Here is a 13,319-nt window from a genome sequence, read left to right as displayed (position 1 = left end):
CCTGGTCTGAAGGGTTAGCAGCATGCCACAGAGCCACACACACACTGTAGTTACTGACTTTGACCACCTGAGGGAGACAGACCAGATACTAAGTCATGTCTAAAAACTCCAGTAATAAGTCCCGCCCCCAAAATACAGCACATAGCATAAGCCTACAACCAACACACATCTGAGACACCAGGTGGGGGACAGGTAAGAGTCTATGTGGTGGAGGGGGACAGGTAAGAGTCTATGTGGTAGAAGGGAGGGGGAAAGGTAAGAGTCTTAGTGGTGGAAGGGGGGACAGGTAAGAGTCTTGGTGGTGGAGGGGGGGGGACAGGTAAGAGTCTTTGTGGTGGAAGGGGGGACAGTTAAGAGTCTTAGTGGTGGAATGTGGGGGCAGGTAAGAGTCTTGGTGGTGGAAAGGGGGACAGGTAAGAGTCTTGGTGGTGGAAGGGGGGCAGGTAAGAGTCTTTGTGGTGGAAGGGGGGGGACAGGTGGTGGAAGGTAGACAGGTGGTGGAGGGGGGACAGGTGGTGGACTGGTGGAGGAGGGGGCAGCTGGTGGTGGAGGGGGGACAGATAAGAGTCTTTGTGGTGGAAGGGGGGGACAGGTGGTGGAAGGTGGACAGGTCGTGGAGGGGGGACAGGTGGTGGTGGAAGGGGGGGCAGGTAAGAGTCTTTGTGTACGTAGTTGTGTGTATGTAGGCCTATATGTGTATTCAATTTTTTTAAATACACCAAATCCTCTCTTTATACTGTTCAGATCAGAGTTACAGACCAACCACTACAGTGCAACATTTCACCATCAGAGTTTATATTTTCCCTTCAAATTAACCAACACAATTTGTTAAAAGGGGGTATAAAATGTTTGATTTGGAAATTATTGTCCTTTAGAATGGCAAAAACATCAGAACAAACAAAGACTTCTGGAGGGTTGTAATCGTCAAAGTGAAAGCCTGCAATGAACCTCAGTGATGTTGTAGGGGGAGTGGTTACTATCCTGCAGCATCAGCCGAGTCCACAGATTCTACAAAAAATCTACAGATTTTGACCAAGACTGTTTGACACATGGCAGCGAATATCCACCGCAGGACTGATTTCTGTTGCTCTGCCATCCCAGCCATGGTTCGCCTGCTCAACAGTTGATGTTACACCATCCCAGCCATGCTTCGCCTGCTCAACAGTTGATGTTACACCATCCCAGCCATGGAAAATAAATAAACATGAATATGGTGTTTGTTCTTCACTGGTTACCCTTTTCTTGTGGTAACAGTTAATGTGATTGCACACTGTGGTATTTCACCCAATAGATATGGGAGTTTATCAAAATTAGCTTGCTCAGGGGACATTTCTCCTTGTTCATCTCTCTGTAGGTGATGGCTTTGTTATGGAAGTTTTGGCAATCTCTTCATTTTAGGTATTTGTAGAATTTAACACCTCTTTTCTGGATTTTGATCATTAGTGGGTATTGGTCTAATTCTGCTCTGCATGCATTATTTGGTGTTTTGCGTTTTACACAAAGGATATTTTTGCTGAATTCTGCATGCAGAGTCTCGATTTGTAAATTCTTGGTTGGTGAGCGGACCACAGAACTCACAACCATAAAGGGCAATGGGTTCTATAACTGATTCAAGTATTTTTAGCCAGATCCTAATTGGTATGTCAAATTTGACATTCCTTTTGATGGCATAGAAGGCCCTTCTTGCCTCTCAGATCGTTCACAGCTTTGTGGAATTTACCTGTGGCGCTGATGTTTAGGCAAAGATATGTTTAGTTTTTTGTGTGCTCTTGGGCAACAGTGTTTAGATGGAATTTGAATTTGTGGTCCTGCAAACACCGAGAAATATGGTCTAGATGGGTGTTTTTTTTTTTTACAGTGGAAGTTACATTTATAAAATGTCTGGCTGGGCTGATGGGACAGTGGAGATTATATTTATGAATGGCTGGGTTGATGGGACAGTGGAGATTATATTTATAAATGGCTGGGTTGATGGGACAGTGGAGATTATATTTATGAATGGCTGGGTTGATGGGACAGTGGAGATTATATTTATGAATGGCTGGGTTGATGGGACAGTGGAGATTATATTTATGAATGGCTGGGTTGATCGGACAGTGGAGATTATATTTATGAATGGCTGGGTTGATGGGACAGTGGAGATTATATTTATGAATGGCTGGGTTGATGGGACAGTGGAGATTATATTTATGAATGGCTGGGTTGATGGGACAGTGGAGATTATATTTATGAATGGCTGGGTTGATCGGACAGTGGAGATTATATTTATGAATGGCTGGGTTGATCGGACAGTGGAGATTATATTTATAAATGGCTGGGTTGATGGGACAGTGGAGATTATATTTATGAATGGCTGGGTTAATGGGACAGTGGATGCACAGTGATTCCTCAGATAGAACAGTTAATAGGCATTTTGATTGGGGTACAGCCATGGGTAGTTGTGAAATAGATAACGTACTCTTTCAACCAATCGGCATCCAGGATTTGACCCGCCTGTTTTATAATCATTTGTACTTTCTTTCATCCTCACGCTATATTGACTGAAGGTGTGTGTTTATGTGTGTTTGGGGGGGGGGGGGGGATTGGTCAACAGAGTAAAGAGGGAACATGTTCCAGTAACAGCTCACCCGTTCAACTGTTATTCGTATCTCACTACGTGGGCAAAGCCATTCAATACAGTCAGACACTCAGAAGCTGTCTCTCCTATAGAGATCCCTGATAAAGTAGACAGAATGCTCCTTGGACAATCAATTTTGATCGTCGGTAAGTCTCTTACTCTTCTAATTTCTCTTAGTTTTTTTTCATCCTTTTCCTCTCTTCTCCTCTCAACCTCTAACGTGCTCCAGGGGCACTGCTCCTGCTATGTGTGTATGTCGTTTTTGTTATCAGCGAAAGGACACATTTATAAGGAGTATATTCTCTTGTCTGTTCTTCCAGCGCTGCAGGCCAGTCTCATTCTGGGTAAGTCTAGTCCTCTAACAGTGACTGCTGATGGTACGTGTAGCTCAATGCTCAAAACCCTCGTCGAGGTGACAGAGAATAAAAAGATGAAAAAATATCATTTTTTTTCCTGTTCCAGGTAATGGAATGTCAGAGATTCAGCGCAGGTTCCTGACGTGTGGTGATCCCAGCCTCCAGTGTGGTAAAGTAACTCCAGTGAAGTAACTCCAGTGAAGTAACTCCAGTGTGGTAAAGTAACTCCAGTGAAGTAACTCCAGTGTGGTAAAGTAACTCCAGTGTGGTAAAGTAACTCCAGTGAAGTAACTCCAGTGTGGTAAAGTAACTCTGGTAAAGTAACTCTGGTAAAGTAACTCCAGTGAAGTAACTCTGGTAAAGTAACTCCAGTGAAGTAACTCCAGTGTGGTAAAGTAACTCCAGTGAAGTAACTCCAGTGTGGTAAAGTAACTCCAGTGTGGTAAAGTAACTCCAGTGAAGTAACTCCAGTGTGGTAAAGTAACTCTGGTAAAGTAACTCTGGTAAAGTAACCCTGGTAAAGTAACTCCAGTGTGGTAAAGTAACTCTGGTAAAGTAACTCCAGTGTGGTAAAGTAACTCCAGTGTGGTAAAGTAACTCCAGTGTGGTAAAGTAACTCTGGTAAAGTAACTCCAGTGTGGTAAAGTAACTCCAGTGTGGTAAAGTAACTCTGGTAAAGTAACTCTGGTAAATTAACTCTGGTAAAGTAACTCTGGCAAAGTAACTCTGGTAAAGTAACTCCAGTGTGGTAAAGTAACTCTGGTAAAGTAACTCCAGTGTGGTAAAGTAACTCCAGTGTGGTAAAGTAACTCTGGTAAAGTAACTCTGGCAAAGTAACTCTGGTAAAGTAACTCCAGTGTGGTAAAGTAACTCTGGTAAAGTAACTCCGGTAAAGTAACTTCAGTGAAGTAAATCTGGTAAAGTAACTCTGGTAAAGTAACTCCAGTGCGGTAAAGTAACTCTGGTAAAGTAACTCCAGTGAAGTAACTCTGGTAAAGTAACTCTGGCAAAGTAACTCCAGTATGGTAAAGTAACTCTGGTAAAGTAACTCCAGTGTGAAGTTGTTATTTATGATAATTATAATTATTTTTATTATGTTATTATCTTTAAACTCTTATTTGTGTGTGTAGATTACGGTGTGATCATGGTGTATGGGGTCAAATCCAGCACTATTGAGAAGTTGTCATCAAACGAGAGACCTAAAGCCTGCTCCGATACAGATGCCTTCAACGGTGTGTCGAACAGGTCTGTAAACACACGCACGCGCACACACGCACACGCACACGCACGCGCACACGCACACGCACACACACACACACACACACACACACACACACACACACACACACACACACACACACACACACACACACACACACACACACAGCACACACACAGCACACAACTTCAGTCAATAGCAAGCATGTTTGCTATGTTCTGCTTACAACATTGTTTATTTCCCAACTTCAGTGTCCTGTTGCCATGTTTCCAGCAATTTTCCAGTAATCGGGCCATATCCACAAAGCGTCACAGAGTGGAACACGTGTCCTAAGTGCTGAAAATAGAGACATTTTACTCCTCTACTCTTATGGGTGGAAATACCAGCTATGCATGAAACCTCTTTAGTCATAAGAGTCACACCTAGTCGACAGATACTGAGGAGACCTCATGAGCTGTCCTAACCAGTTCAGAGTTACCAGCAGGTGTGTTGATATAGAAAAAGTAGCCAGTGGTTCATAGAGAGGCAATTGCTTTGGAGATATTAAAATAATGTTTAGATACTCTCAGACCATGAGAAACAACATTCTTTGGTCTGATGAAACCTAGATTGAACTCTTTGGCCTGAATGCTAAGCGTCATGCCTGGTGGAAACTTGGCACCATCCCTACGGTGAAGCAATGTGGTGGCAGCATCATGCTGTGGGGATGTTTTTCACCGGCACGGACTGGGAGACTAGCCAGGATCGAGGGAAAGATGAACGTAGAAAAGTACAGAGAGATCCTTGATGAAAACCTGCTCCAGAGCTGGAGAGAAGGTTCACCTTCCAACAGGACAACGACTCTAAGCACAAAGCCAAGACAATGCAGGAGTTGCCTCGGGACAAGTCTCTGAATGTCCATGGGTGGCCCAGCCAGAGCCTGGACTTGAACCCAATCTCTGGAGGGACCTGAAAATAGCTGTGCAGCGACACTCCCCGTCCAACCTGACAGAGCTTGAGAAGGTCTGCAGGAAGAATTGTAGATACTCCCCAAATACAGATGTGCCAAGCTTGTAGCATCATACCCAAGAATTACGAGGCTTTAATCACTGCCAAAGGTGCTTCAACAAAGTACTGAGTAAAGGGTCTGAATACTTATGTAAATGTGATATTTCTGGGGTTTTCTCCTTATAAATTTGAAAAAATATGAAAAATCTGTTTTGCTTTGTCATTATGGGGTATTGTGTGTAGATTAAAGTAGAAAAAATACAATTTAATACGTTAGAATAAGGCCGTAGCGTAACAAAATGTGGATAAAGTCAAGGGGTCTGAATACCCTAGTTCAGCCAGATGGGAATCTTATCAAGAACAGCTTCACAGAAAAACTGAGCTGCACTGAAAAAGAAAGTGGTCCTAAAACTGATAGCACAGAGAGGGGAAATGGAGAGAAATAACATCTTTAAAAAAAAAAAAACTTAAGTAAGGTGGTGTTTTAGGTGTGTGACATTACTACTGCTCATCCAGGTGTGATGGAAATGAGAAGTGTGATGTGGCGACCTCCGGCAGTGTGTGTGACCTCTGTAACTCTGCATACCTGACTTATATCTTCCTGGACGTTACCTATGGCTGCCTGGAGAGCAGTGAGTAACCTACACACACACACACATACTCACATACACACACACACACACACACATACAGTTGAAGCCGGAAGTTTACATACACCTGAGCCAAAAACATTTAAACTCAGTTTTTCACAATTCCTGACATTTAATCCTAGTAAAACTTCCCTGTCTTAGGTCAGTTAGGATCACCACTTTATTTTAAGAATGTGAAATGTCAGAATAATAGTAGAGATAATTATTATTTATTTCAGCTTTTATTTCTTTCATCACATTCCCAGTGGGTCAGAGGTTTACATACACTCAATTAGTATTTGGTATCATTGCCTTTAAATTGTTTAACTTCAAATGTTTCGGGTAGCCTTCCACAAGCTTCCCACAAATAGTTGGGTGAATTTTGACCCATTCCTCCTGACAGAGTGTCACAACTTCTGCCAAAGTGGTGTTCGGCGGTTGACGTCACCGGTCTTCTAGCCATCATTGATCCATTTTTCATTTTCCATTGGTTTTGTCTTGTCTTCCCACACACCTGCTTTCAATCCCATTCATTACCTGTATTTAACCCTCTGTTTCCCCTCATGTCTTTGTCAGAGATTGTTTTATGGTTGTATCGGTGCGCGATGTTTATTTATGTATGTACATATTAGTGTTTGGAGCATGTTAAGTGGGCATTTATTAAAAGACTACATTTACACTCTGTTTGACTCTCCTGCGCCTGACTTCCCTGCCACTTATACACACGACTCTGACACAGAGCTGGTGTAACTGAGTCAGGTTTGTAGGCCTCCTTGCTCGCACACGCTTTTTCAGTTCTGCCAACAAATGTTCTATAGGATTGAGGTCAGGGCTTTATGATGGCCACTCCAAAACCTTGACTTTGTTGTCCTTAAGCCATTTTGCCATAACTTTGGAAGTATGCTTGGAGTCATTGTCCATTTGGAAGAACCATTTGCGACCAAGCTTTAACTTCCTGACTGATGTCTTGAGATGTTGCTTCAATATATCCACATAATTTCCCTGCCTCATGATGCCATCTATTTTGTGAAGTGCACCAGTCCCTCCTGCAGCAAAGCACCCCCACAACATGTTGCTGCCACCCCCGTGCTTCACGGTTGGGATGGTGTTCTTCGGCTTGCAAGCCTCCCCCTTTTTCCTCCAAACATAACGGTGGTCATTATGTCCGAGCAGTTCTATTTTTGTTTCATCAGACCAGCGGACATTTCTCCAAAAAGTATGATCTTGGTCCCCATGTGCAGTTGCAATCTGTAGTCTGGCTTTTTTTATGGTGGTTTTGGAGCAGTGGCTTCTTCCCTACTGAGGGGCATTTCAGGTTATGTTGATATAGGACTCGTTTTACTGTGGATATAGATACTCTGTACCTGTTTCCTCCAGCATCTTCTCAAGGTCCTTTGCTGTTGTTTTGGGATTGATTTGCACTTTTCACACCAAAGTACGTTAATCTCTAGGAGATCCTTCCTGAGCGGTATGATGGCTGCATGATCCCATGGTGTTTATACTTGCGTACTATTGTTTGTACAGATGAACGCGGTATCTTCAGGAATTTGAAAATTGCTCCCAAGGATGAACCATACTTGTGGAGGTCTACAATTTTTTTCTGAGGTCTTGGCTGATGTCTATTGATTTTCCCATGTTGTCAAGCAAAGAGGCACTGAGTACACCTCCAGGTACACCTCCAATTGACTCAAATTATGTAAATTAGCCTATCAGAAGCTTCTAAAGCCATGACATAATTTTCTGGAATTTTCCAAGCTGTTTAAAGGCACAGTCAACTTAGTGTATGTAAACTTATGACCCACTGGAATTGTAATACAGTGAATTATAAGTGAAATAATCTGTCTGTAAACAATTGTTGGAAAAATTACTTGTCATGCACAAAGCAGATGTCCTAACCGACATGCCAAAACTATAGTTTGTTAACAAGATTTGTGGAGTGATTGTAAAAATAAGTTTTAATGACTCCAACCTAAGTGTATGTAAACTTACGACTTCAACTGTACATTCATGCTCACATACAGAAGTATGCTGAATCTTTTTCTCTATATGATGTATGTGTGATGTGTTGGTATCAGTCACATTTTTGTCGTCCACAGAGAAGGTGACTACCTGTGAGGGTGTGGTGCATTTGGAATGTGGTAAGAAACAACACTGTGTGACTATCAGTTACTTAGTTGAGTTGACTCGTGAGTCTCTCATGCTCCCGCTTCTCTTGCTCTCTCTCATAGGAGATGGGGTGGTCTTTCTCCAGAAAGCACTGTATGGACGCATAGACAGCCAGACCTGTAGTCAGGGACGACCTCAGAGTCAGCTGACTAACACAAAGTGTTCCCAGGAAGGAACTCTGGCACTCTGGTCACAGAGGTACACACACGCACGCACGCACGCACACACACACACTATAGTGTGCAGAGCCAAGTCAAATCACTCCAGATTCAAGTTGGAATTTGACATTTTTTGAACGTCCTCAGGAAGCTCCGTCAAAACCGTCCACTAGGGGCAAACAAAACAAATACCTGGAGCTATAACCCTGCTGTTCAGACCACAGCACCATCCATCCACATTTAGTTATCGAGGCAAGTCTTAATACATAGCAAAACTTAACAGGGTAGTCGTTTTTCTGTTTTTAACCTTCATCTAACCAATCGGAATGAATGCCTGAAGTTAATCTTAGTCGTTTGTGTCCCTAACCGCTAAACTTAACCCATGTCGCCACTAGGGGCAACACTATTACCATCAAGTAGGCTTACATTTAAAGCAACTTCAAAATTTGACGTTTGGAGAAATGTGGACAAACGTCTAATTTTTGCAGTGAGACGGTGAGAGCTTGTTGATCAAATCAGCATCAAGTACAGGGGCGCAGAGGGCTCTGAGGCATAACGGCTCAGACAAGCTGCAGATATCCATTTTTACAGGTTATGTTGGAGTTATGTAGTGGCTTTGTTATGGTTCTACTGGTGTTGCTCTGTGGTCGTTTCAGATGTGACGGGAAGCAGACGTGTGAGGTGAACATGAAAGTGAATCATATCTCGGACCCTTGTTTCGGAACCTACAAATATCTGGACGTCACCTACATCTGCCTTCCTGCTAGTAAGTATTCTCCCTCTCCTGTCCAATGGGCTTGTCGTTCACTTGATACCAAGCACAGGTTGTTGTTCACTGACATTCCACTTCTGACACCTATATTGTACTTGTACAGTGGACATCAACCTGTGCAGGGGTGTCAAGTGAACAACTAGTCAATGGAAATGTGCTTGCGCATGATACAAAGTAGTCAACACTTTTTCATGAATGGAGCCCCATACTGTGTTGTCACAATCACTCCTTCCTTCCCATCTCTCTTTGATTGCTCCTCCCACCTCTCTTTCATTCCTCCTCCAACCTCTCTTTGATGATTGCTCCTCCCACCTCTCTTTGATTGCTCCTCCCACCTCTCTTTCTTGCTCTTCATCCTTTTCCTTATCCCCCATTAAATCAATAGCAGGTCTGATGTTGTGTCTCAGCAGCAGGGCTGATGTTGTGTCTCAACAGCAGGGCTGATGTTGTGTCTCAACAGCAGGGCTGATGTTGTGTCTCAGCAGCAGGGCTGACGTTGTGTCTCAACAGCAGGGTTGATGTTGTGTCTCAGCAGCAGGGCTGATGTTGTGTCTCAACAGCAGGGCTGATGTTGTGTCTCAGCAGCAGGGCTGATGTTGTGTCTCAGCAGCAGGGCTGATGTTGTGTCTCAGCAGCAGGGCTGATGTTGTGTCTCAGCAGCAGGGCTGAGGTTGTGTCTCGACAGCAGGGCTGATGTTGTCTCAGCAGCAGGGCTGAGGTTGTGTCTCAGCAGCAGGGCTGAGGTTGTGTGTGTGCTTTGTGTTTTCAGAGACCAGTATCACCTGTGAGGGCTCAACCAGCTCCCTGGACTGTGGTGAGCACATGATTACACCCACAAACACAAACACCCTCACCTAACACCCCCTTCAGCCCTCCCCCTGTGTAGGTAAGGGTGCAATTCAGTTATTGTGTGTGTGTGTGTGTGTGTGTTTGTGTAGGTAAGGGTGTGATAAAGGTGTTTCATGCGAACTACGGCCGTAGAGACGGCTCTACCTGTTCTGCTGGACGACACGAGCTCAGCAACCAGAACTGTCTGCAACCCAAAACCCTGGACGTTGTCAAACAATGGTACACTCTCTTTCTCTATCCATCTCCCGATCTCTTCTCTCTAGTCTGGGGATGTCAGTGGTGTTGAAAGTTGGTTTACAAATATCCCCCCTGTGTGTTATAATTGTGTTATAAATGTGTAACTCTGCAGGTGTGAGGGAAAGAGTCAGTGCACTGTGGGGCTTGATCCGGTCTTCGGGGACCCCTGCTTTGGAACCTACAAATACCTGGAGGTTTCCTACACCTGTCTGGGAGGCTGTGAGTACAAAACAGCTATCAGCTAAGTGCAGAAGAAGGAGATGAGGGAAGGAGAGGAGATGAGGAAGGGGATTAGATGAGGAGAGGAAAGAGAAGAGGATGGAGAGGAAGGAGATGAGGGGAGGAGATAAGGAGGGGAAGGTGAGGAAAGAGAGAGACCAGGAGAGGAAGAAGAACTGGAGACGAGGAGAGGGAGATGAAACAATAATAGCAAGGAGAGGAGAGGAGATGAAACAAGAAGAGGAAGGAGAGAAGATGAGGAAATGAAGAAGCTACTGTAGACTATTGAGATGATAGAGAGGAGAGGAAGCGACTGTAGACTATTGAGATGATGGAGAGGAAGCTACTGTAGACTATTGAGATGATAGAGAGGAGAGGAAGCTACTGTAGACTATTGAGATGATAGAGAGGAGAGGAAGCGACTGTAGTCTATTGAGATGATGGAGAGGAAGCTACTGTAGACTATTGAGATGATAGAGAGGAGAGGAAGCTACTGTAGACTATTGAGATGATAGAGAGGAGAGGAAGCTACTGTAGACTATTGAGATGATGGAGAGGAAGCTACTGTAGACTATTGAGATGATGGAGAGGAGGGGGGGGCTACTGTACTGTTAACATGATGCAGAGAAGAGGATGGAGGAGAGGAAGAAGAGGATGGAGGAGATGAAAGAGAGGAGGCGTAGAGAGGAGGAAGGCTTTGTAGACGATTGAAATGTAGGAGAGGTGATGAAGCCACTCTAGACTATGGAGATAGAGAGGAAGACACTGTAGACTATGGAGGTAATAGAGAGGAAGACACTGTAGACTATGGAGATAGTAGAGAGGAAGCCACTCTAGACTATGGAGGTAATAGAGAGGAAGCCACTGTAGACTATGGAGGTAATAGAGAGGAAGACACTGTAGACTATGGAGGTAATAGAGAGGAAGCCACTCTAGACTATGGAGATAGTAGACAGGAAGACACTGTAGACTATGGAGATAGTAGAGAGGAAGCCACTCTAGACTATGGAGATAGTAAAGAGGAAGACACTGTAGACTATGGAGGTAATAGAGAGGAAGACACTGTAGACTATGGAGATAGTAGAGAGGAAGACACAGTAGACTATGGAGATAGTAGACAGGAAGACACTGTAGACTATGGAGGTAATAGAGAGGAAGAAACTGTAGACTATGGAGATAGTAGACAGGAAGACACTGTAGACTATGGAGATATTAGACAGGAAGACACTCTAGACAATGGAGATATTAGACAGGAAGACACTGTAGACTATGGAGGTAATAGAGAGGAATACACAGTAGACTATGGAGATATTAGACAGGAAGACACTCTAGACAATGGAGATAGTACACAGGAAGACACAGTAGACTATGGAGGTAATAGAGAGGAAGACACTGTAGACTATGGAGATAGTAGACAGGAAGACACTGTAGACTATGGAGATAGTAGACAGGAAGACACTGTAGACTATGGAGATAGTACACAGGAAGACACTGTAGACTATGGAGGTAATAGAGAGGAAGACACTGTAGACTATGGAGGTAATAGAGAGGAAGCCACTGTAGACTATGGAGATAGTACACAGGAAGACACTGTAGACTATGGAGGTAATAGAGAGGAAGACACTGTAGACTATGGAGGTAATAGAGAGGAAGCCACTGTAGACTATGGAGATAGTACACAGGAAGACACAGTAGACTATGGAGGTAATAGAGAGGAAGCCACTGTAGACTATGGGGACACACCCTCTGACTGTAACCTACCTCAGCCCCTACAGTGTAATGATGGCCTGGCTCGGCTGCTGCCACTTCCTGTCCGCCTCCATCGGTGAGTCCTGTCTACTCTACTGCTGGTCTACATATGAACCCATATGAAGTGATGTGATAAACGCATGACTGAATCTTTTTATTTGTGTCTTTCTTTCATTCAACAGAAGAACTTCGACTGGATGCCCTTTTTTACTCTGGATTTGCTCCATAATCAAACACGATGAAACCCTGATAAATCAACTAAGAAACCAATCAACAAGTCAATGTGCAAACTAGCCCTGCTGGTTAAGTGTGCCTTGAATTCTAAATAAATCATAGACAGTGTCACCAGCAAAGCACCCCCACACCATCACATCTCCTCCTCCATGCTTCCCGGTGGGAACCACAATATGCAGAGATCATCCGTTCACCTACTCTGTGTCTAACAAAGACACAGTGGTTGGAACCAAGCAATAAATCAATGTGCAAACTAGTGACTTGATGTTAATTTGTAGCCAGCTGTAACGGTTTTCTTTTGGTGAAGGAGAGGCGGACCAAAACGCAGCGTGGTGGTTATTCATGGTACTTTAATAAAGACACTAACATGAATAAACTAACAAAACAAGAAATGTGAAAAAAACAAAACAGTCCTATCTGGTGCAAACACAGAGACAGGAACAATCACCCACAAACACACAGTGAAACCCAGGCTACCTAAGTATGATTCTCAATCAGAGACGCCTAATGACACCTACCTCTGATTGAGAACCATATCATAGAAAAACAATCATAGAAAAACAAACATAAACTGCCCACCCCAACTCACGCCCTGACCATACTAAATAATGACAAAACAAAGGAATTTTCTCATTTTCAGACCAGTGTTTTTAGAGAACACAACCTATGTTATTGATTTCGATGTCAAAAGTTACAATTAAAATAGAATGAATGTGAGGCAGCTGAGAATTTGACTTTTTCTTCTGAGACAGAGAACATCTTAACATGGTAGTAGTGCCTGACTCCTGGAAGGCTATTTACACCAAATGGACATTGGTATTACACACTTCTATGCTCCGGGAGTTTTTTTTTTTTACCTTTATTTAATGAGGCAAGTCAGTTAAGAACAAATTCTTATCTTCAAGGATGGCCTAGTAGCAGTTTGTTAACTGCCTGTTCAGGGGCAGAACGACAGATTTGTACCTTGTCAGCTCGGCGATTTGAACTTGCAACCTTTCGGTTATTAGTCCAACTCTCTAACCACTAGGCTACCCTAGGCTACCTTTGAGCCAGTAAAGGGGGCTTTCCTATTCTTAGGCAGCGGAATTACTTTTTCTTTGCACACTTTCTAGTAGACTTAAATTGAA

General features: G+C 43.6%; 1 protein-coding gene across 1 annotated transcript; it reads left to right on the top strand.

The window, feature by feature from the left end:
- Positions 1–2,610: 2,610 nt before the first annotated feature.
- On the top strand, positions 2,611–12,448 carry LOC135516481 (L-rhamnose-binding lectin CSL1). Its single transcript, XM_064940820.1, has 13 exons — positions 2,611–2,763; positions 2,938–2,961; positions 3,080–3,142; positions 4,104–4,218; positions 5,696–5,811; positions 7,905–7,946; positions 8,037–8,172; positions 8,789–8,898; positions 9,674–9,718; positions 9,843–9,972; positions 10,103–10,209; positions 11,976–12,034; positions 12,141–12,448. Exons 1-12 carry the CDS (start codon positions 2,733–2,735, stop codon positions 11,987–11,989), a joined length of 933 nt encoding a protein of 310 aa, XP_064796892.1. The 5' UTR covers positions 2,611–2,732; the 3' UTR covers positions 11,990–12,034; positions 12,141–12,448.
- The last annotated feature ends 871 nt before the right edge of the window (positions 12,449–13,319 follow it).

Source organism: Oncorhynchus masou, chromosome 27 (assembly GCF_036934945.1).
Source record: "Oncorhynchus masou masou isolate Uvic2021 chromosome 27, UVic_Omas_1.1, whole genome shotgun sequence".
Lineage (NCBI taxonomy): Eukaryota > Metazoa > Chordata > Actinopteri > Salmoniformes > Salmonidae > Oncorhynchus > Oncorhynchus masou.
Note: the sequence above shows the minus strand (reverse complement) of the source record. Positions and strands in the feature narration are given on the sequence as shown.